The 23,660-nt window shown below is 40.2% G+C and overlaps 1 protein-coding gene across 5 annotated transcripts in view; it reads right to left on the bottom strand.

Annotated features, from left to right (window-relative positions):
* Nucleotides 1-921: 921 nt before the first annotated feature.
* Nucleotides 922-23,660, bottom strand: part of MAPK6 (mitogen-activated protein kinase 6) — a 60,323-nt gene continuing 37,584 nt past the window's right edge. For all 5 annotated transcript variants that reach the window (XM_058427540.1, XM_032174170.2, XM_032174168.2 and 2 more), the window contains exons 2-6: nucleotides 19,767-20,952; nucleotides 16,697-16,841; nucleotides 8,212-8,376; nucleotides 5,535-5,736; nucleotides 922-3,278 (exon numbers count right to left, since the gene is read on the bottom strand). In XM_058427540.1, the coding sequence (XP_058283523.1) occupies nucleotides 2,180-3,278; nucleotides 5,535-5,736; nucleotides 8,212-8,376; nucleotides 16,697-16,841; nucleotides 19,767-20,321 (2,166 nt within the window). In that variant the 5' untranslated portion in view covers nucleotides 20,322-20,952 and the 3' untranslated portion in view covers nucleotides 922-2,179. The remainder of the gene's footprint in view (nucleotides 3,279-5,534; nucleotides 5,737-8,211; nucleotides 8,377-16,696; nucleotides 16,842-19,766; nucleotides 20,953-23,660) is intronic.

The following is a 23,660-nucleotide window of genomic DNA, read 5'->3' as shown; positions in this document are numbered from 1 at the left end:
TTACTTTCTTCTTTCTTTGATGACTATGTTTTGACTTGACTTTTTAATGCCAACAAGTTAGATCATTGTGTAGATGGCCACTAAACTGCCAAGATGACAGTAATGAATGTGGATTAAGTCCAGGAGCCAAGTTTCCCAGTAAGAAAACAAACCTAGGCCCCCTTCAGGTAAGACAGCATTTTAGAGTCAAAGCTAATTATTCTCAAAATGAACATATATTTGCAAAAAATTGGTTATAACGGAGGATCGGGGACCAATGTCTGCTGCCCGTTGCTTCCTTTACATCCTGTCTGATGCTCTCACGACACTCAAAGCCTCCGCACTTGTCACCCCACCCAGTTCCAACTAAAAGTGTCCCATTTTTTCCCCCCACATATCAGTTCTCATGACTGCACTTCAGAGCTTGTCCTCTTAAGGTAATTTATGTTTAAATTCATAACGTGACAGTATTCAACCAGAAAATAAATATATGTGTATATATACACACACATATGTATATATATGGCTTTGTGAATCCAGATGAAGTCAGTTGTTGAGAGGGTAGGTGAGCAGATAGATAACAGAATTGGTGTTGTACAAAACAAGGATGAAAGACAGAAAAGTGAGGCGAAAAGGAGGATGGTTTTATAGCTGGATAGGTAAAAGGGTAAGTTCTTAAGCAAAGATGTATTACAAAGCAAATAAATACTTAAGTTTTCTGACTGCACGGTTCAAAGTTTCAACTACACATTTTACCTAACAAACAGTTTTGAAATATTATAAAGCTTTATTCCATTCTAATGCGTGACGGTTTGTCAAAAGACTTGAACCTTCTCAGCCTTTCAGACTAGCAATTTATAGCTATAATTCAAAGTGATTCTGGTAGTAATTTTCATTCTAGCAGAAAATTTTCATGAACCCAAGAGTGAAACAGGAGCCGTATTTGCTGACCATGTTTTATTTGTCCTTTTTCTTCAAACAGGATAACCGAAGATACAGACAGTATTCAATAAAATAAAATAGATGAAACAAATTCTAAGAGACTGCGATGCCACATGCTACGTTTAACCTAATTTTACTCATGCTTGCCTTGGGATGGGGAATAGATCATTCAGTAAAAACATACAGTAAAAACAAAATGTCTTATATCATGTACAACTTTTAAACTACAATAATGATGTACCTTAATTATTTCCATGCACACAAGTCTAACATTCGTTTTTTTAAAAAATAAACACAATTAAGACTTCTAGGAGCATTTTATAATAAAGTAATTCCTAATTAATTTTTCTTTGTAGATAGATCAAGCACCTCCAAAATACAAATTCCTATACACAGTGAGCACGTTACTTAAAATGAACACTTAAGTAAATTAAGTACGTGGACAGCCTTAGGATAAGCTGACATTATAGATTCAGCTAGGTAGGCAACAAACCATAGTGCCAAATGGAAAAAGTGTATTTGCAAATAAATTTTAAAAACTCAGTTAATTTTTATAATTAAATACAGAAAATATACTGATTTGCTAAAATAAATAAGATGTGATGTATTAACACTTCACTATAAAGAATGCATACCAGAACATTTATAAACAGTGAATGAGTTTTAAGAATAGTTTACTACAATAAACGCTGGCTAAATAGAAGTGCATTTTGTGAAGCACTATGGGTGGTATATGTTTTGCCACATACTCTTGTTACCTTGAGGTAGATAACACATGTGTACCAAATTCGGCATTCATTTTCAGTTGCTGCTGGTATCATGTGTTTTAAGAAATGTGTACAGTATGAAAAACTTGAAAATACTCATGAATGAAAAATGTCTTAGGAAAAAAATAGCTATTTTCATGCAATTATGTACAGTCTCACTGTGTAAATTTCAAGGCAAGGTTTGTTTCCTGTAAAACAGATCAATGTTCTATGAGAGAATGTTCTTGTCTTACTTAGTGCATTTCTTTTCTCTTCCTGCGTTGCATTATTTTGCTCTAGTCTTTATTTTTGTGTGCAAATGACATGCCAGTTAAAATGAAAACTATCTCACATGTAGAAAAAGAAAGTCTGGATTTTTAAAAACAAGAACTCATAAAATCCTTACTAAATGACACCATCTGATTCAAGTAAAAAATGACTTAAACACTAGTAATAAAAAAAGACAAAACACATTTCATGAAGAATACAAAGATAAATGTCTGCTGAGTGTTTTAGTTCAGATGTTTCAGAATGCTGCTGTATGTTTGATGAGGAATTTGAGGGGAAGATTTCATAGCAGAAGGTGTTAATGTGGCCTGTATTGACTTAAGTGGTGACCCAACTGGACTGTGAAACTGCGGGATGCCTATGGACTCGAGCTGCTTGTTAAAGAGGAACTCCCCACTGTTGTTCAGAAATCCTTCCTCATGTCCTCTCTCCCCAAGCTTCCCATCCTCTACTGGCTCAGTTTCTAGCATTTCAGTATCTTCTTTCCTGCTAAAGAACTTGTCCAAGTAACTAGTGTAAGTGTTTTCCTTCTCAACTTGTTCATCCTTCCTTACCTCACAAAACTGATTTATGAAAAAACAGTCCTCCCCACCACTCACAAACTGGCTGTCCCAAGAAGACTGGTACAAGGCTTCTAATTGAGCCAGATTTGCCATTCCTTTTTCCTGTTTTTCTTGGCTTACTGACTTTGATATCAAACTTTTCAATTCTAGTTGGGACACTGAGCTATTCAAGTCATTTAATTTATCAACAACATCAGTAGGCTCATGCTGGGAACTAAGCTGAATAGTTCCTGCAATAAAGGAATCAAAATCAAATCCCTGATTCTTTTCCCTTTCTTTTCCAGCCAGTTGCTGTGATGCTTCCTCTAGCGCTATCTGGGCTTTCACCAATCCATTTCTTTCACATTTTGATTTGCCTTTCTTATCAGATTTTTCTTTGCTTTGTTCTTTCCAATTGGAAAGATCTATAATAAGCTTGGGTTCATAGTAATGGTTAACTTCACTCTCTCTCCAAACTAAGTTATCTAAATATGATGATGACCTCGTTTTGTAGTTACAAGTATGGCTACACTCCAGATCACAATATTTGTTTTCATGATGATCTGAGTATTGCCAACAAGGCTCAGTAGAGTAATTGGTATCAAAAGCAGGATCCTCCAGATACTTTTCCCGATCTCCATCCACATATTTTCGGGGATCAACTTGTACTTCTTCTTCGTCAGTGACATCGGACAGAGCTCTTGGATCAAGCTGAACTTCATCAGTATCAAAGTTGTTATGTACAGGCCAATCATGCTCTGAAAACTGACAATCATGATACCTGAAAAAAGTCAATACACTAGTGTTATTCTACATATATGATTTCATTTTCAAATTCACTGAGTACCTTTTATGTGACAGCACTGTGCTAGGTCTATGAGGGGATAATTACAGGAGAGTAAATATGCCTGCCCTGCCCTACCAGAACTTAGTCTTGATAGGAAAGCTCTGTTAATATATTTGGAAATTGCCAATGAAGTATGCAACTTCATTTCCAGTTTGTTTTTTGTCCACCAGTTCCATGCAAACAAAAGACTTCATAGCCACAAAATGCAGATCTTGAATCTCAATCAGGTACCTTACAAATTTTTACTCTACAGTAAGGGCAACTAGAAGAGGAAGAGGTTTGCTGGAAAACTCATCACCATGAATAGCAAAAATCTCCCCGTGTATACATGTTACTGAATGTGCTATCCTATTACTGACATGCACAATCATTGAGGGAAAAGAAAGATGACTTAGCTAGGTATAATAGAAAATGCAGGCCGGGTGCAGTGGCTCACGCCTGCAGTTCTATCACTTCAGAAGGCCAAGGTGGATGGATCACTTGAGGTCAGGAGTTTGAAATCAACCTGGCCAACATGCTGAAACTCCATCTCTACTAAAAATACAAAAATTAGCTGAACATGGTGGCGGGCGCCTGTAGTCCCAGCTAGTAGGGAGGCTGAGGCAGTAGAACTGCTTGAACTCAGGAGGTTGCAGTGAGCAAAGAGATGGTGCCACTGCACTCCAGCCTGGCAACAGAGTGAGACTCCGTCTCAAAAAAAGAAAAGAACCATATTTAGGGTATAGAAATGGACACATGGAGGAAAAAAAAGTAGTTTGCTGATTTGTGTAAACATACCATACCAATACATCAACATCTGAGGAGGGGGAAAAAATTTCTTCTTAAAATCTTAAGATTAAAAAGATTGTCATTAGTGGTTCCCAAACTTGGCCATACATCAAAATCACTTGATGACTCTAAAAGCTACCATCCTACTTATATCTAAACTTCCCCAGAAATGTATTTATTTATTTGAAACGGAGTCTCTATCACCCAGGCTGGAATGCAGTGGTGCGATCTTGGCTCACTGCAACTGCTGCCTCCCACGTTCAAGTGATTGTCCTGCCTCAGCCTCCTGAGTAGCTGGGACTACAAGCGCCCGCCATCAAGCCTGGCTTACGTTTGTATTTTTAGTAGAGATGGGGTTTCACCATGTTAGCCAGGCTGGTCTCGAACTCCTGACCACAGGTAATTGGCCTGTCTCGGCCTCGCAAAGCGCTGGGATTACAGGCATGAGCCACCGCGCCCAGCCAAACTTCCCTAGAAATCCAATTACTTCACTTTATGAAACATCAAAATATGGATAACGTTATACACCCATGTTTAGACTTAAAAAAGTCTCTTTACTGAACCTATGTTAAGTGTCCCCAAATTAATTTTTTCATTAGGAAAACAGATTCAAATATTGGCTGAGTACGGTGGCAGGCTAAGGCAGGCAGATCACCTGAGGTCAGGAGTTCGAGACCAGCCTGGCCAACATAAAACCCCACCTCTACTAAAAATTAGCCAGGTGCCTGTAATCCCAGCTATTCGGGAGGCTGAGGCAGGACAGTGAGCTGAGATTGCATCACTGCACTCCAGCCTGGGTGACAGAGCAAGATTCCATCACAAAAAAAACAAAAAACTGTATCTAACATAAGTCAAATAATTTTTATCTTAAGATATAACTACTACTGAGACACTGGAGATATTTTATTGGATATGATTGAGTCTTGTCATCTAATATCTTAAATTTTTGACATTCAAAAAATGATTTATTTCCAACCTTCAGTTAAAGGACTTTGTAATTTTATTTACTAAATATGCCTTAATGACTTTGAAAATGTTTCAAAGTAGCATTTAACTCTTCCCATGTATCATCTAACCAGTAATTACTTTATTAAATATTTTAATTAATGGCTATTTATAGATATAAATATTAAGGATCATTACTAAATTTTTCTTTGAGATGGAGTCTTGCTCTATTGCCCAGACTGGAATGCAGTGGCATAATCTCGCCAGCCTCAGCCTCCTGGGTTCAAGTGATTTTCCTGCCTCAGCCTCCCAAGTAGCTAGGACCACAGGCGCCCGCCACCACACCTAATTTTTGTATCTTTACATTACTAAATTTTTAAGACTTCTACATTGTCTTATAATTAAAAAAAAAACTCACTACATATGGTCTACTGAAAGTTCAGTAAATATTATTTTTCTAACTTAGGATCAATTTACCTTTCCCAGTTATAAATGTGACTGTGAGTTTCATCCATAAGCAAAATATCATCAACTTCATCTTCAATATGAAAAGGATGGCTTGAAATTGGCTCATCCATTGGAAAAGAATATATGCTCATGTAAGGATGGGAGAGTGCTTCTTCTGCTGTTAACCGATCCATGGGGCTAAATGTCAAAATTTGTTCCAGGAAATCCAGTGCTGCAGAAGAAAAGGTAAAAGTTTTTGAGAAAAGAATCACTTACCTTTAGAAAAACAGTAAATGTTGATCTCATTTATTTAAATGACTAGCTAAGTGATTACCTTAGCACTTCATACTACACAACAGGAAATGAGCATCTTAATTGTACTAACAGGTCCCCATCTTATAAAGGGGAAAAATGGACTACACAATTAAAAAGTTAATTTGTCAGAAATGAAACTTACCTGATTTAGAACTTAAAAACGATTTTCTGGCTGAGTGTGGTGGCTCACGCCTGTAATCCCGGCCTAATACATAGGTTTTAATCCTAGCTCTGCAAGTCACTGGCTTAACTCAATTACTAGCACTGTAGTGCTGGACAGGCTACTAAAACTTGCTGAACATCAGTTTCTTCATGCATAAAGTAGACATAGATATTTCCTAAGGTACAAAAATGAGACGTAATCATAGTGTCTGGTATGTAATAAAAGCCCTTTCCCATCTTTCACTGATGAGCTGTTGTACTAATTTCTTGATCTCTGCTTCACATCACACTCCAGCATAGTTCACACACTGCTCTTGCACATCTTAGGACTCTGGTTAACCACAAATCCAGTTCTTCCCATAAAATAGTCTCGTAGGCCTTCCTCAGCTCCTCACGCAGCCTGAAAGCTGTATTTACACCAGCCACACACTTCTATGCCTTATGATATTGACCTTCAACCCTGGATCATCACCATCTACTCTCTGCTCCCTGGCGACACAAAACTGATGAAAACTAGCTGCAATATCCCATACCTGGCTCATTACAAATTCATACTAAACAATTTCATTGTGACCTTTGCTATCTGGCCTTCTCTTTATGCTCTCGGTCTTCCTTATCATTCTCAACAGATAAACCCACTGCACATTTGTCTCAATCCCTACCTCTTCACTATGGTCACTCACACATCCTCTCATCCTTGCCTTCTAAGTGAGAAAGATGGCCTTTCTCTCTCAAGCCAACCTGTACTCTAGAAAGAACCCTATTCTTTTCTTTAGAAAGGTAATTTTAAGACACAGCATCTTTGCTGTTGCCCAGGCTGGAGTGTAATAGCATGATCATAGCTCACTGTAGCCTTGAACTCCTGGGCTCAAGGAATCTTCCTGTCTCAGCCTCCTGAACAGCTAGGACTACAAGAATGCTACAATGGTGCTGCAGCATGCTAAGATAGAGAAATATATGGCATACTACAGAAAGGGAGGGTGAGAGGGAAGTATCGAGGGAAATTAACCAGAGTAGGGCTCCTAGGAGTCTTACACGTTCACTCAGATGTACTTAATCCTGTTTGCTTTTTTCCTTCAAAGATCATAAAGAGAGTGTGAGGTGAGAAGAACATGTATTCTTTTTACCAAGTTGCCACTGCCTCAGAATGTGTTCTGTCCCAAAATAAAACTCCACTGTTAAGAAGAAAGTAGTATAGAGTATATAATTGATAAATCTTTAGTCTCAGAAACTCCATCCACTCTGCATTCACTTGCTTGCATGCACAGTGCTGCCACATGTGACCACCAAGGATCTTCGCTCAATGGTTAACAAATCACAGTCACTGGCCAAATATTCAGTTTAGTTCAAAGATTAAAACATGGTCCCCACCCTAATGACGGTATGAAAAAGATTCAAATAGCATTATACAGCAAGGTTACAAATGCTTCAACAGCACCGTCCTCTGAAGTGGATCCAGGTTATCACTGCACACAGTGTCTCCACCTGGCTGAGCAGAGCCACACCTTATTGAGGATATGCAGACACCCACCCTGTTCCCCACTCCACCTCCCAATTCAGAATTACTAGTTTGCATTTTAAGAGGCTCCTTGGCCAGGTGTGGTGGCTTACGCCTGTAATACTACCACTGTGGGAGGCTGAGGCGGAAAGGCTGCTTGAGCTCAGGAGTTCAAGACCAGCCCAGGGAACACAGTAAGACTCTGTCTCTATTTTTCAATAAAAAATAAACATGAAGTGTTCCCACAGAGGACTCGTTTAGTTATGAACAGGGATGTTGTGACAGTGGCTACAGGGTTACGAGCAAGGGAGCTGGCAATGGAATTTGTGAAGACAGACTCAAAGACTGATTAAGAATGTGGAACTACTGAAAAGCCTGCAAAACCTGCTGAAATTAAATACAGCAGCTTTCTTTTTATCCAGGCATTTACAGGAGTTCCAAGTATATCTGAGGGAAAAAATGCCATCATGATTTTGCCCCCAGTGCCTATATTCAAAATACTTGCTACTTGCTCTGGAAAGTGATTCAGAGGAACCAAAAAACAGATCGTAGCCCAAGTACCAGGACAAAAAAAGGGGGAAATAAGAGTTGGAAGTTTTACGTACACCTTAAGTGTATAAAGACTGTTTCGGAGAAAGCCCCGTATCTAAGGATAAAAGGCTCCAGCTTCCCTACACAGATTCTGCCTCACACACAGGCATTAACGTGAATGCCACTCTCGAGTCACAATACCTTCTCGACTAATTCCTGGAAGCAGCTGAGTTAAAGGTTTGTGTGGCTCAGTCATGTCATTTCTAATGTAAACTGGAATTACGCTGAGAAGCTCCTGACGATCTTCCTCATGTACAACAGGAATAGATTCTAAAATCAGCTGCATCTGTTCAAGTTCATGTGCACCTGAGGTTAAAAAAAAAACAAATACAACAAACACATTCCTCAATGTTTACTTATTTCACAATAAACATACTAATTTAAATATTATAATGACCAGTGGGGGGAAAAGTTTGAATTGTATCATCAGCAGGTTTCACTGCTTTGACTATCACCAAGCTACTTATCTGTTTCAATTTCTGCTTACTGATGTATTTAGTTTTAGCTGCTTTGTTTCCATAGGGAACTGACTCTTTTAAGTTTGGTCTCATATTAAGGTTATCACAAACTAGTGAAAAAAAAGCAACTGAGATTCAAGAGATCCTGGATTCTGGTCTTAACTGTACCACTAATTAACTGGCTATAACTTCAGAGACAATAGCTAACATCTGTTGGGACTTTATTTCAACATCAATGAAATGAAGGGTTGGACTAGACTGTAAAATGAGAGGTTTTATAGTTCTACGTTAGGGCTCAGTTAGCATTTCTAGGCTGTTAGGCAATTAAAGAAATAAAGGGGGAAACTTTAGGCTAAATAGGTGACTTTTTAAAATTCCATTTGCTGTACTCCAGAGCATGGATGACAGAGTGAGACCCTGTCTGAAAAACAAAAAATAAAAATTCCACTTGCCTTTCCTTTAATGTCTATAAATTCATTGAACATTCAAAATTATTTTTATTTCCTACTATGAGCAAGACACTTGAGAATAGTTATGAAACAAAACAGACCAAGTGCCTGCCTTCACGGATCTTACAATCTTGTGAATAAAGACAGATAATTCTGTAAAGTAGGTTATATGGTGACATATGCTATAAAGAAAAAGAGTAAGCGAAGGGTGATAGCACTGTCGGGAAAAATACGGTTAATACTTTTTTAAAGTCAAGAGTTCGAGACCAGCCTGGCCAACATGGTAAAACCCCATCTCTACTAGAAATACAAAAATTAGCTGGGCAAGGCGCATGCCTGTAGTCCCAGCTACTTGGGAGGCTGAAGCACAAGAATTGCTTGAACCCTGGAGGAGGAGGTTGCAGTAAGCCAAGATCATGTCACTGTACTCTAGCCTGGGCAACAATGAGACTTTTTTTTTTTTTTTGAGACAAAGGAAGGCCTCACTAAGGAAGTGGGGAATACACCAAACATTCATATGGAAGAAAGAAAGGAGTTCTAGGAAGATGGAGAGAAGCCCAGAGGAGAGAGGTGGGTTGGTATGTCCAAGAAACAACAATTAGACAAGTGTAGCAAAAGTAGAGTAGCTTGGGGCAGATAGTGGGAGCTAAGTCAGAGTGGTACTAGAACAAATGGTTTGCTTTACCCTGAGTTTGATGGAAAGCCATCACACAGTTTGAGCAGAGATGACATGATCTACCTTATCTTTCAACAGGACCACTCTGGCTGCGATGTGGTAACTAAAGACGGCAAATACTGAAGCAGGAAAGAGAAGGTCCTTCTAACAGGCGAGACATAATGGCTGACCGGACTCGGGGAGGGATAGTAAGAACGACAGTAACAGGCCGTTAAGAGTCTGGATATAGTTTGAAGAAAGAGCCCACAGGATCTGTGCTAACAGAAATGAAGGACAATGACAAGATTTTTGTCTAAGCAACTGAAAAATGGAGGTACTGGTTTGCTAAGATGAGTAAAAACAAAGTATAAGGAAGAAATATCAGGGGCCCAGTTCTGGGTAGGTTAACTTTGTTATTAGACATCTGAGTGGAGATATTGAGTTAAGGAACCTGGAATTCAGATGAGAGGTCAGGGCTGAAGATATAAATTCAGGAGTCATCATCAGATCTAGATAATTCTTAAAGGAATGAAAAAGAATGAGACTACCCAGGGACTAAGTGAAGCTAGAGAAGCAGGGAGCCCAAGGACTGAATCTGGGATACTTCCAATATGAGGAGAAAGAGAACCGGCAAGGGTGACTGGAAAGCCGCCAGGGAAGAATTCAAGAGTGGCGTGCCCAAAGAGAGGTGAAAAAGCACCTGAAGAGGTGAAGATCAATTGCAACAAATGCTGGAGATGGCTCAAAATGAGGACTTAGAATTGATAAGGGATTTAGCATTATGGAGATCACTGATGACCTGTGGAGAGTGGTTTCTGGTGCAGGACCAAGCCTGACTGGACAGGGTGAAAGACAGAATGTAAGCAGAGGAATTAAGAGCAGCAAGGATATACGCATCTTTTGAGAAGTTTTACATCCAAAGAGTACAGTAGAATGTGGCAGTAGCTGAGGGACTGTGGGGTCAGGACAGATTATTTTGTAAGGCTGGAAAAATTCTATCAATGTTTGAACGAATACTGATAAAAGTGATCTAGCAGAAGAGGTAAAGTGAAGATACAACAGATAAAAGTGCTACAGCAGGAAAGAGGGAAAATATCTACTGCCCAAGTACAAGTGTTAACCTGGGACAGGAACACCTACAGAGAGACAATCTGGACACACAAGAGAAATGCACCAAAAAATAAGACTATATAACACTTTCTACAGGCTAAAAATACACTGATTTCCAATGAATGCTTGGTCCTTACCTTTTGTTGCTCTGTTCATTTGCAACTTATACCTAATAACCACTCAGATTTCCCTTCATGTTTTTATTGAATGGTTCACTGACAAAAATCAATAAAGCACCTGGCAACTAGAAACAAACTACAACCTAGATCTTTCCAATCATTTCACAAACTATTCCTATAAAATGTAAAACTATGCTACTTAAGAGTTTTAAAACAAATCCAAGTATTTTTATTCCTATATTTAATGTCTGAATGTGCATTGAACATTTAAAAACAAACATTCGCAAATACAGCCGAGAGCACTGGCTCACACCTGTAATCCCAGCACTTTGGAAGGCTGAGGCAGGTGAGGAGTTCAACACCAGCCTGACCAATATGGTGAAATCCTGTCTCTACTAAAATTTCAAAATTTAGCTGGGCATGGGGCCGTGCACCTATAGTCCCAGCTACTCGGGAGGCTGAGGCAGGAGAATCGCTTGAACCCAGGAGGAGGAGGTTTCAGTTAGCTGAGCTCATGCAACTGCACTTCAGCCTAGGCGACAGAGCAAGACTCCTTCTCAAAAAAAAAAAAAAAAAAAACCTTTGTATAATCCATGCAGCAGCAGTAGATACCTCATTTCTATGATTTGGAGCATAACCAAATGATTTTTCATTGTATAGACCTAAATTTGTTTTTGTTCTAAGACAAAGTCTTGCTCTGTTGCTCAGGCTGGAGTAAGTGGCATGATCACAGCTCACTGTAGCCTCGACCTGCCAGGCTCAAGCAATCCTCCCACCTGAGCCCCTTGAATAGCTGGGACCACAGGTGTGCGCCACCACACCCAGCTACATTGTTGTTTTTTGTCGAGACAGGGTCTTACTATGTTGCCCAGGCTGGTCTCAAACTCCTGGGCTCAAGTGTTCCTCTGGTCTCAGCCTCCAAAAGTGCTGGGATTACATGTATGAACCACACATCTGGCTTTTCTGACTCGTTACTGTGGTGGCTTTAAAATGTGTCCACTTGGCCGGGCACGGTGACTCTTGCCTGTAATCCCAGCACTGTGGGAGGCCAAGACACACAGATCACCTGGGGTCAGGAGTTTGAGACCGGCCTGGCCAAAAGGGTGAAACTACTAAAAATACAAAAGTTAGCTGGGTGTGGTGGCAGATGCCTGTAATCCCAGCTACTTGAGAGGCTGAGGCAGGAGAGTCGCTTGAACCCGGGAGGCGGAGGTTGCAGTGAGCCAAGATCGCACCATTGTACGATTGTTGCCTAGGCAACAAGAGCAAGACTCCGTCTCGGGAAAAAAAAAAATTATATATATATATATATCCACTTTACCCCTGTTCATTTGAGAAGGTAAAAAACGGGGAAAAAAAAAAGGCCCAAAAATTCTTTTGATACTCCTCCCTTTAAAGGGTGGAACTGAACTCCGCTCCCATTGACCATGAAGTGTACTTAGTGACTCACTTCTAACACATAAAGCTAAAGTTGACAGTATGTAACTTTTGAGACTTGGTCACAAAAAGAGATTTTACATGTGTGGTCAACTGATTTTTTATGAAAGTGTCAAGATAATTCAATGGGGAAAGAATCTTTTCAACAAATGGTGCCAGGACAAGAGGATGTCCACGTGCAAAAGAATGTATAAAAGTTAACACCTTCCCCTCCCACCCCCGCCCAATACAGAGTCTCGCTCTGTTGGCCAGGCTGGAGTGCAGTGGCGAGATCTCGGCTCACTGCAACCTCCACCTCCCAGGTTCAAGCGATTCTCCTACCTCAGCCTCCCGAGTAGCTGGGATTGTAGGTGCGCGCCACCACGCCCAGCTAATTTTTGTATTTTTAGTAGAGACAGGGTTTCACCATGTTGGCCAGGCTGTTCTCGAACTCCTGACCTTAGGTGATCCACTTGCCTCTGCATCCCAAAGTGCTGGGGTTACAGGTGTGAGCCACCGCGTGCAGCTGTAAAAGTGAATCCTATAAAACTCTCAGAAGACAACACAGGAGAAAACATCCATGACCTTGGGTCAGGCAATTACTCCTCAGACATGACACCAAAAACAAAAGAGACAAAAAAAAAGGTAACTGGACTTCAGAATTAAAATCTTGTTTCAGGCCTGGTGTAGTGGCTCACACCTGTAATCCCAGCACTTTGGGAGGCCGAGGTGAGTGGATCATGAGGTCAGGAGTTCGAGATCAGCCTGACCAACATGGTGAACCCCGTCTCTACTAAAAATACAAAAATCAGCTGGGCATGGTGGTGTGTGCCTGTAATCCCAGCTACTCAGGAGGCTGAGGGAGGAGAATCGCTTGAACCCAGGAGGGAGAGGTTGCAGTGAGCCGAGATCGTACCACTGCCCTCCAGCCCAGGCGAGAGAGCAAGACTCTGTCTCAAAAAATAAATAAATAAATACATAAATCTTGTTTCAAAAGACACTATAAAGAGAAAAACTGCAGAATAGGAGAAAATACATGTAAATCACAAAAGATTTGTATTCAGAATTATGTAAAGAATTCTTACAACTCAATAATAAAAAGACAACCCAATTTAAAAAATGGACAGTAGATCTGGACATTCAATCATCCATTAGTTATTAGGGAAATGCAAATCAAAACCACAATGAGGCCGGGTGCAATGGCTCCCGCCTGTAATCCCTGCACTTTGGGAGGCCAAGGCGGGCAGATCATTTGAGGTTAGGAGTTCGAGACCAGCCTGGCCAACATGGTGAAACCCCGTCTCTACCAAAAACACAAAAATTAGCTGGGTGTGGTGGCACATGCCTTTGTAATCCCAGCTACTTGGGAGGCTGAGGGCAGGAGAACTGCTTGAACCTGGGAGGCAGCGGTTGCAGTGAGCCAAGATTGCACCACTGCACTCCAGCCTGGATGACAAAGCGAGACTCCGTCTCGAAAAAAAGAAAAAACAAACCACAATGAGATACTACTTCATACCCGATAGGATGGCTATACTCAAAAAGACAAAATTTAACTCTCATGCATTGGTGGTGGGAATGTAAAATGGTACAGCTGCGCTGGGAAACTCTTCTTCAAAAAGTTAAACAGTTACCACATGACCCAGCAATTCCACTCCTAGGTATATATACCCAAGAGAACTGAACACATATTTTCACACAAAAACTTGTACACAAATATTTACAGCAGCATAATTCATAACCAAGAAGTGGAAACCCAAATGTCCATCAACTGAGGAATGGATAAACAGCATGTGGTATATCCATATAGCAGAATACTATTTGCCCATAAAAAGGAAAAAAAATACTAACATATGCCACAACATGGGTAAACCTCCAAAATATTGCTACATGAAAGAAGCCTGTCACAAAGTCCAAATGTTATCTGAAACAACCAGGGTAGGCAAATCCATAGAGACATAAAGTAGATTAGTGGATGCCAGGGGCTGGGGGAAAGAGGAAATGAGAAGTGACTGCTAATGGTTTGCAGGATCTTTCAGGAGCCAAGACAGTGTTCCAAAATTAGATTGTGGTAATGGTTACACAACTCTGTAAATATGCTAAAAAATATGGAACTATATAATTTAAGTAAATTGTATGATATGTGAATTATATAACAATACAACTTTTTAAAAAAAGATATACTGGCTTTCTCCTTGCTGTCTTTTGGATCACTGGTTCCAGAGGAAGCCAGCCACCATATTATGAAGACACTCAAGCAGTCCTATGGAGAAGCCCACATGGTGAAGAACCGAACCCTCTTGGTAACTGTCATGAAAGTAAGCTATCTAGAAGCGGATCCTCCTGCCTTGGTCAAGCCTTCAGGGTAACCTGCTGCCCTTACCAACATCTGGACTGAAAAAAACATGAGCTAGAACCACCCAGCTAAACCACTCCCATATTTTGACATGCAGAAACTGTAAAACGATAATAAATGTTTGTTGTTTAAGCTACTAAGTTTTGGAGTAATTTGTCACACTGCAACAAACAGAATTGTTTATATATGCTGGAAGGCACCTGATATCAGGAATATAACCTCTAATCACAGTATTGTTCCTAAGCAAAAATCAATCCATTTAATAATTTAGTTTCCAGGAATCCCTCCGAATTTCAATTTAGAAAAGTATCATACATCTTAGAAAATTTTTTTTTTTTTTTTGAGACAGAGTCTCTATCGCCCAGGCTGGAGTGCAATGGCACGATCCCAGCTCACTGCAACCTCTGCCTCCCAGGTTCAAGCAATTATCGTGCCTCAGCCTTCCCAGTAGCTGGGATTACAGGCATGCGCCACCATGCCCGGCTAATTTTTGTATTTTTAGTAGAGACGGGGTTTCACCATGTTGGCCAGGCTGGTCTCAAACTCCTGACCTCAAGTGCTCTGCCAGCCGCAGCCTCCCAAAGTGTTGGGATTACAGGCGTGAGCCACTGAGCCCAGCCAGAAATTTTAGATAAATATTAGAAAAAAATTATAAAGAGCTGGCTGGCTGTTATATAAACTAAGTACTGGCATTAACATACTTACAAAACATTTATGCACGCTGTCCTTTCTTCACCAGTGCTCTCCTACGTATACTCATCCTTCTTATGTAAATAGGCTCTGGCCTATTCCTTTCCTTCTGCTCTTAGCACAGTCTGGGGGTCGGGGAACCACTCTAAAAATGGGTATAGAGGGCTGGGCACGGTGGCTCACACCTGTAATCCCAGTACTTTGGGAGGCCGAGGCAGGTGGATCACGAGGTCAGGAGATCAAGACCATCCTGGCTAACACGGTGAAACCCCATCCCTACTAAAAATACAAAAAATTAGCCAGGCGAGGTGGCGGGCGCCTATAGTCCCAGCTACTCAGGAGGCTGAGGCAGGAAAATGGTGTGAACCCAGGAGGCGGAGCTTGCAGTGAGCCGAGATCGCGCCACTGCACTCCAGCCTGGGTGACAGAGCGAGACACCGTCTCAGAAAAAAAAAAATGGGTATAGAGGGGAAAAAAGTTACGTCAAAAGACAGAAAAAGGCCTTAATCACTATCACACCACTTCACCAACTAAAAAATCTTCAGTACCCCTACTATTCCTTATTTTTCCATATGGAAAGTCCTCTGCCTACTTTCTAAATACGTTCTAGTATTCTGACCCCATCTTAACTAGTCATAAACATGTTTATTATTATTTGACAACTTGCATGAATCTCAGATTCATGAATGCACCAGGCTTATACTTTATATGGGTACCCTTAAATAACACATTTTCTCTCTTCCCCAATTAAAATTCTTCGCTTTTTCTAAATAGTGAAAAATCTGTTTGACTCCATCATGCCTTCCATTCCAGCAATCACTGATGCATAGCTTCTCTAAGTTTATAGCTCTAGTCTATACTAAATAATTATACAGATGTATGCTTTGCTTTATGACACAAGACATTTTTCATGGATTATTCATCTCATCTTGACAAAGTCCTCTCTCACACACTTCTTTAGACTTCTAAATAGCACCAAACTTAACAAAAAATTACTTGTTTGGTTGTTTACAGGGGGAGGGGACCAAGAAAAATTTGTTGGATTTTCAACAATGGCTTAAAATTTTCACCAGGAAGTGATGATACTGACAGAATTATGCAACTCAAGTATCAACACAAATTACCAACAAGTATTATGGGTTCACAAAATATGAAATTATATTTAAAAAGGAGTTCTGATAATTTATGAAGTGACCAATTTAGTGAATATGTGAATAAGTTTTCTCAATTTTTTTATTAAAAACGCCAATTTATCTGTTCATTTTAGTATTCCAGATCATAACAAATTATTTTAAATCTTACATCAATCTTGCTTCAGAGATAAAATGCAAAATTACTTCTCTTTGGGAAAATCTTTCCCCCCACAAAATACTAACCTGCAAAAAGGGTTTTACCAGTCAGCATTTCAGCAAAGATGCAGCCTGCTGCCCACATGTCAATGGCCTTAGTATAATTATTAGGAGAAAGTAAAAGACGTGGAGATCTGTACCATTTAGTAACCAATCCTTCAGAAAGATGACCCTATAAAAGAAACAAAAAACATACTTTTTTTACTTTAGCTAAAGAACAGTACTTACAACTTGATTAAAGAATCCTTAATCTGCCAGGCGCGGTGGCTCATGCCTGTAATCCCAGCATTTTGGAAAACCAAGGCGGGCGGATCACCCAAGATCGGGAGTTCGAGACCAGTCTGACCAACACGGAGAAACCTCGTCTCTACCAAAAATACAAAATTAGCCAGGTGTGGTGGTGCATGCCTGTAATCCCAGCTACTTGGGAGGCTGAGCCAGGAGAATCGCTTGAACCCGGGAAGTAGAGGTTGCGGTGAGCCGAGATCGCGCCATTGCACTCCCGCCTGGACAACAAGAGCAAAACTCTTCTCAAAAAAAAAAAAACAAAAAAACAAGAATCCTTAATCTTTAACCCCAGCACTTTGGGAGGCTGAGGTAGGTGGATCACTTGAGGCCAGGAGTTTGAGACCAGCCTGGGCAACATGGTGAAACTCCGTCTCTACTAAAAATACAAAAATTAGCCTGGCATGGTGGCATACGCCTGTAGTCCCAGCTACTTGGGAGGCTGAGGTGGGAGGATCACTTAAGCGCAGGAGACAGAGGTTGCAGTGAGCCAAGAGCAAGACCCTGTCTAAAAAAAATTATATATATAACTCTAGTTATAGTGTTAACTCTAGGCCACACATTCAAAGCATGTTTCAGAAGATGAGCTGGTTTACACTAAAAGTCTTGAGATAATCAAGGAGGAAGTATGCTTCAAGTCAGAACACTAGGGAAGAGCACCAGAGGTGCTACTTATAAACCGATGTTACCTCCTTATTGACCTCTACTATAAATCCTATTCATAACCTATTCGACTACTTTACAATTACAAAGCACCTTACAAAACCTTATACATATATTGCCTTATTTCATCCTCAAAACTACCCTGAGAGATTGTGATGGTAGATATTAACTCCATTTTATAGGTGTGATGACTGAGAGATTAAGGGATCTGCTTCAAGTCATATAGCTAGTTGGATGTAGAAATGGAGTCAATTTTATATAGTATAAGTCTTAGTTCAGTGCACTATCCACAGTACTCTTCACTGTGGATACAGTACTCTATCCACAATACTTCACTGTGGACGTGGTCAGTGTAATACTCATCTCTTTTTCTTTTTCTCTAGGAAAAAAAAGTGTCTGTGTTGCCCAGGTTGGTCTCAAACTCCTGGCCTCAAGTGATCCTCCTGCCCCAGCCTCCTAAAGTGCTGAGATTACAGGCAGGAGCCACCGCGCTTCCAGCCTAGAACTCATTTTCTACAAAATATCTTTTTTGTTTTGAGATAGAGTTTTGCTCTTGTTGCCCAGGCTGGAGTGCATTGGCGCGATTTCAGCTCTTTGCAACCTCCACCTCCCAGATTTTCCTGCTTCAGCCTCCCGAGTAGCTGGAATTACAGACATGCACCACCAGGCACAGCTAATTTTGTATTTTTAGTAGAGACAGGATTTCACCATGTTGTCAGGCTGGTCTCAAACTCCTGACCTCAGGTGATCCGCCTGCCTCGGCCTCCCAAAGTGCTAAGATTACAGGTGTGAGCCACTGCACCTGGCCCAAATAAAAATACCTTAATGTGGGCTGGGCGTGGCGGTGGGCACCTGTAATCCCAGCTACTTGGGAGGCTGAGGCAGGAGAATCGCTTGAACCCAGGAGGCGGAGGTTGCAATGAGCTGAGATCACACTATTGCACGCCAGCTTTGGCAACAAGAGCACAACTCAGTCTCAAAAAAATAAATACATAAAAATAAAAACAATCTTCATGTGAAACAACATGTATGATGATTTGTCTTAGGCGTGTACTGTGGAAAGCCAACAAAGCAGGGCTCCCAGGGGTTCTTTACAACCAAAGCAGCTCCACCTCTCTATTTTAAACATCAGGGTCCCACATAAGATTTCATTTCAAAACTAAAAGACCAAGGTTCAGCTTGAAAAATATTAAATTCTTGTATGAAGGCAATTTGCTATCTAAGATGAAGGTGCTGTGAATCTTTTTGGCTATACTTACCACCAATTGTTTATGTGAATTTAGATTTCAAGCTAAATTTAGTTTAAACAAAGCAGAACTGAATAGTACAGGCTCAAAGAGACAAAAGAAGACAAAAGCTTGGGTGTGCTGGCATGCACCTTTAGCCTCAGCTATTCAGGAGGCTGAGGCCAGAGGATCACTTGAGCCTAGGAGTTTGACACCAGCCTGAGCAACACAGGAAGATCTTGTCTCTAAAAACTTTAAAAAAAAAAAAAAAAAAAAAAAAAAGGCTGGGCATGGTGGCTCACACCTGTAATCCTCGTGTTTTGGGAGGCTGGCACAGGCAGATCACTGGAGGCTAGGAGTTCAAGACCAGCCTGGCCAACATGGCGAAGCCCTGTCTACTAAAAATACAAAAAGATTAGCTGGGCGTGATGGCCCGCGCCTGTAATCCCAGCTACTTGGGAGGCTGAGGTACAAGAATCGCTTGAATCCAGGGGATGAAGGTTGCAGTGAGCTGAGATGGTGCCACTGCACTCCACCCTCTGCAACAGAGTTAGACTCTGTCTCAAAAACAAAAGACCTAAAGTTGAAATAGCATCCCCTCTTACCACAATTCTGTCCCCAAAGAAAGAAGCGTATATTCCACTTTTAAATAACTAAAGGAGAATTTCATTTATAATAAATAATCATATACTTTAGAACTTCATTATAATAACCATGTATTTTTAGAAATTTGTATTTAATTATTCCACTCCACCTTCATTTCAAACAGAGAGACTGTGAAAGATTTGTCTCAGAAAAAAGGCACTATGTAAAGTTTAATAAGATTAAAAATTCTGCAACAATATACAAAGAAAATACAAGTACCTATTCCTGATTAAGTGTATCAGTTTAAAAGTCTGTCTCAGCTGGCTTTCTCTACATACCTTATGGGAATAATGAGGATCCATGATCCGTGCAAGACCAAAGTCACCTATCTTCAGCACCAAGTCTTCAGTATTAATGAAAAGATTAGCTGGTTTGAGATCTCTGTGCAGTACATTTGCAGAGTGAATATACTTGAGCCCCCGTAGCAGCTGATACATGAAAAGCCTGGCATGCTCTTCCAGTAAAGGGCCCTGCTCCAGCACATTAGCCAAGTCTGTCTCCATGTACTCCTGAACAATGTAAACACTGTTCAGTTCCGTCAGAGAGCCCACGTCGTCTGTTAATTGGCTTCCACTGGGACCAAGAATTTCAAACACTTTCACAATGTTATCATGGTCAAGTCTTCTAATAATTTTGATTTCACGTAGAGCATGTTTGACACTCTGGGGATCAGTAAGGACAATTTTCTTGATGGCTACTCTTTTGTCACAGTCATTGTCTACAGCAGAAAAAACCAAGCCATTGCCTCCACAACCCAATGGTTTTAAGTCCATATACCTAGAACCCAGATCAAAACCATGAATGTTCATGAGACTTTCAAATTTCTCTGCCATTTTGAAACCCTTACTATTGCCTTTTCCTTTCAAATTGAACTTGTGTAAACAAGGAAGAAAACTGGTATCAAAAGGAAAGATCTTTCAAAAAGGGAGAAGAAAAATAATTATGCTTCCACAGCAAGATGGTTTCTTGATGTTCATTGCATATGCCAAACAGGCCTGTTGAGTTCCCCTTAGATTTAAAGCTCAAAAAGCTCTACTCATATTGAGAATTAAAAAGATTGCAGTACTCATAGTTCAAGAAAGGGGCAGCAACTCTGCAGACATTTAACGAAAACAAGAAACTCAAACGGAATGAAATGACATACTGTGCACTCAGATTACTGTGCTAAACGATTTAACATTTAACAAAAATGTGAATAAATATGCACACAACAGGCTTCTATGAACATTCTCCTCACAGTGCAGATACATTCAGTGTTGGACTGGTCCTGAGCAGCATCATTCTAAGGTGCTGGTAAGCACTACTTCCGTTTTGCTTCTTTTCTTCCTTGGTTGCTATATATTTATTTCAACAGGAAGCCCTGGCGGCTGTTGGTTAACAGAAGATGTCTTTTGTTAGTGATCAGGTGGCTCCAGCTCACCGCAATCACAATCAAAGCTACCGTCCATCTTACTCTGATACAACCTGGGGGATGAGAAAAAGAAGAAAGAGAGTCATCACTGCAGGAAATACTCTTTTCTTCAAATTTGCAGTATGACACAAACTGGGCATTTAGCAATAAACTACTACTGGTACATTAAACTTAATTATGGTCATTAAGCGACAAATTACCCTTAATCAAAAATAGCTTACGAAAATGTTATGAGCAATTCACACAGGTTGGCCCGGGCTCCAGATTTCACTACACTAGATTCTTGGTAACACTTAGGCTCATTAGGTTGTACCATTTCTGAAATGCCAACAAGTATGGGAAGGTTCATAGTATTTTTATAGAACTCGAGTTTTATGAGGAGTAAAACATTAGTAACATCTATCTAAAAATATATAAGAAGCCTGCAATGTGTTAGTTTGTTAAAGAGCATGTTTACTTATTAACTATGCCTATCAATATCCAATGAACAAAAATCTAACAGCACAAATATGCAAATAATGCTCTTCAATTTATAAAGGTAAACTTGAACAGTGAATAATACCTATGAAAAGGTATTTAATGTGACTGATAGGAAAAGATTACCTTAAGAGAACATTTCAGATTGAAAAAACATGCTTCTCTGTTAATGTCAAGTCTGAGGAGTGTAGAAAAACTTTCACACAATAGTGGGTGGAGTTTAAATTAGTAAAAACTTCAGAGCAATTTGGCACAAACATATAAATGAATAAATAAATAGCATACTCTATGACCCGGCCATTTTTCTTCACAGTAAACTCCCTAGAGAAAGGCTTATTTTTTTGGTAAAGAAAATCAGAAACAACCTAAACTTCATAAAATAGCAGAACAGATAAGTAGTTATACGCATGCAAAATAGTATTTTTTGGTAAGTACATATGTATACTGCAAAAGAAAAAAAAAAAAAAAAAGGAAAAAAATTGAGACAAATACCAAATTCATAATGATTACCTGGAGGTTATTAAGGAAAGAGACCAGAATCATTTCTCTGCGTTTTAATGTGCTATTTATTTTAAAATAACAAGCATGGCAGATTGCTAGAATCTTATAGAGCTGGGTGGTATGTATATGAAGGTTCATTATATTGATCTCTGTACACTTAAAATATTTCATCCTTTAAAAAATATCCTATAAAAGGGCAGGAAAAAATAGCCTCAACTCCAGTAGATGGTTCCCTAGCCAGCCTGAAAAAAAATAAATGCAACTTGGTTCTTTCAGTTTCTTAATGGCCTAACTGCAGAGTACCCAGAGTACCAGACATGAGGCATTATGGAAAATCAGGTAGTCAGAATTCCTAACAAGTAAGACCAGACAATATTTTAGGCAGAAAGAATAAAGCCACCAATTTATTCATTTAATATATAAACATATATTGAGCAACTATTATATGCTAGGCAGGAGCAAACCTGCTATGAGCAAAAGGATTCTGGCCCTCAGTAAACTCAACTCATTGTCCAATAGGAGAAAGACAGCTTTAATAGAAACTGATACTTTTTTTTTAAATAAAAAGTCTCGTTGTCACCAGGTGAGTGTAGTGGGCAATTCGGTCCATGAGTCCCTCCAGGTTCAGCCTTCTCCTGCCTCACCACAGGCACCCGCCACCATGCCCAGCTACTTTTTTGTATTTTTAGTAGAGACGGGGTTTCACCACGGTCTCGATCTCCTGACCTCGTGATCCGCCCGCCTTGGCCTCCCAAAGTGCTGGGATTACAAGCGTGAGCCACCACGAAAACTCATTCTTTTAATAAATAAGAACGAGTCTTGTATCTGCTTATAGTATAAGGACACTAATAGTATAATAGCTTTCTTTTACTGTAACAGAGACGGCTTCTCCTGTCTACAAGTTTTTCTCTGCTTCTCAGAAATCAGCCCTCCTAGCCCGCCAAAAAAAAAAAAAAAGTCCTAAAAATTCTGTAGCTTACCAGTCTATTTGTAATAAAACATTTAAAAGTTGAAGTTTGTGAATAAACTTTTGAATTAAAAAAATATCTCAAGGCCGGACATGGTGGCTCACACCTCTAATCCCAACACTTTGGGAAGCCGAGGAAGGCAGATCACGAGGTCAGGAGTTCCTAAAATCTGTACTTACCATCTATTGTAAAAAAATTAAAATTGAATTTGTGAAAAATTTGAATTAAAAAAACTCAAGGCCGTAATCCCAACACTTTGGGAAGCCGAGGCAGGCAGATCACGAGGTCAGGAGTTCAAGACCAGCCTGGCCAATATAGTGAAACCCCGTCTCTACTAAAAATACAAAAAGTAGCCAGGCGTGGTAGTGCATGCCTGTAGTCCCAGCTACTCGGGAGGGTGAGGCAGGATAATCGCTTGAACCAGGGAGGTAGAGGTTGCAGTGAGCCGAGATCGTGCCACTGCACTCCAGCCTGGGCGACAGAGCGAGACTCTGCCTCAAAAAAAAAAAAAAAAAAATTCAAACAACTTAAGTCCAACATATCATTTGCCATTATCTAGCTGAGCCATTAGTCTGTCTTTGGTCTTTAGCCAGTGGATTTTCAATGTTGCTATATGATCTAGCTCGTGTGATAGTGGAAATAAGTAATAAAAATAAATTTTTGTGGCCAGGCGCGGTGGCTCATGCCTGTAATCCCAGCACTTTGGGAGGCCAAGGCAGGTGGATCTCCTCAGGTTGTGAGTTCGAGACCAGCCTGACCAACATGGAGAAACCCCGTCTCTACTAAAAATACAAAAATTAACCCAGCGTGGTGAT

The sequence above is a fragment of the Hylobates moloch genome, unplaced genomic scaffold (genome assembly GCF_009828535.3).
Source record: "Hylobates moloch isolate HMO894 unplaced genomic scaffold, HMol_V3 SCAFFOLD_14, whole genome shotgun sequence".
NCBI classification, from domain to species: Eukaryota; Metazoa; Chordata; class Mammalia; order Primates; family Hylobatidae; genus Hylobates; species Hylobates moloch.
Note: the sequence above shows the minus strand (reverse complement) of the source record. Positions and strands in the feature narration are given on the sequence as shown.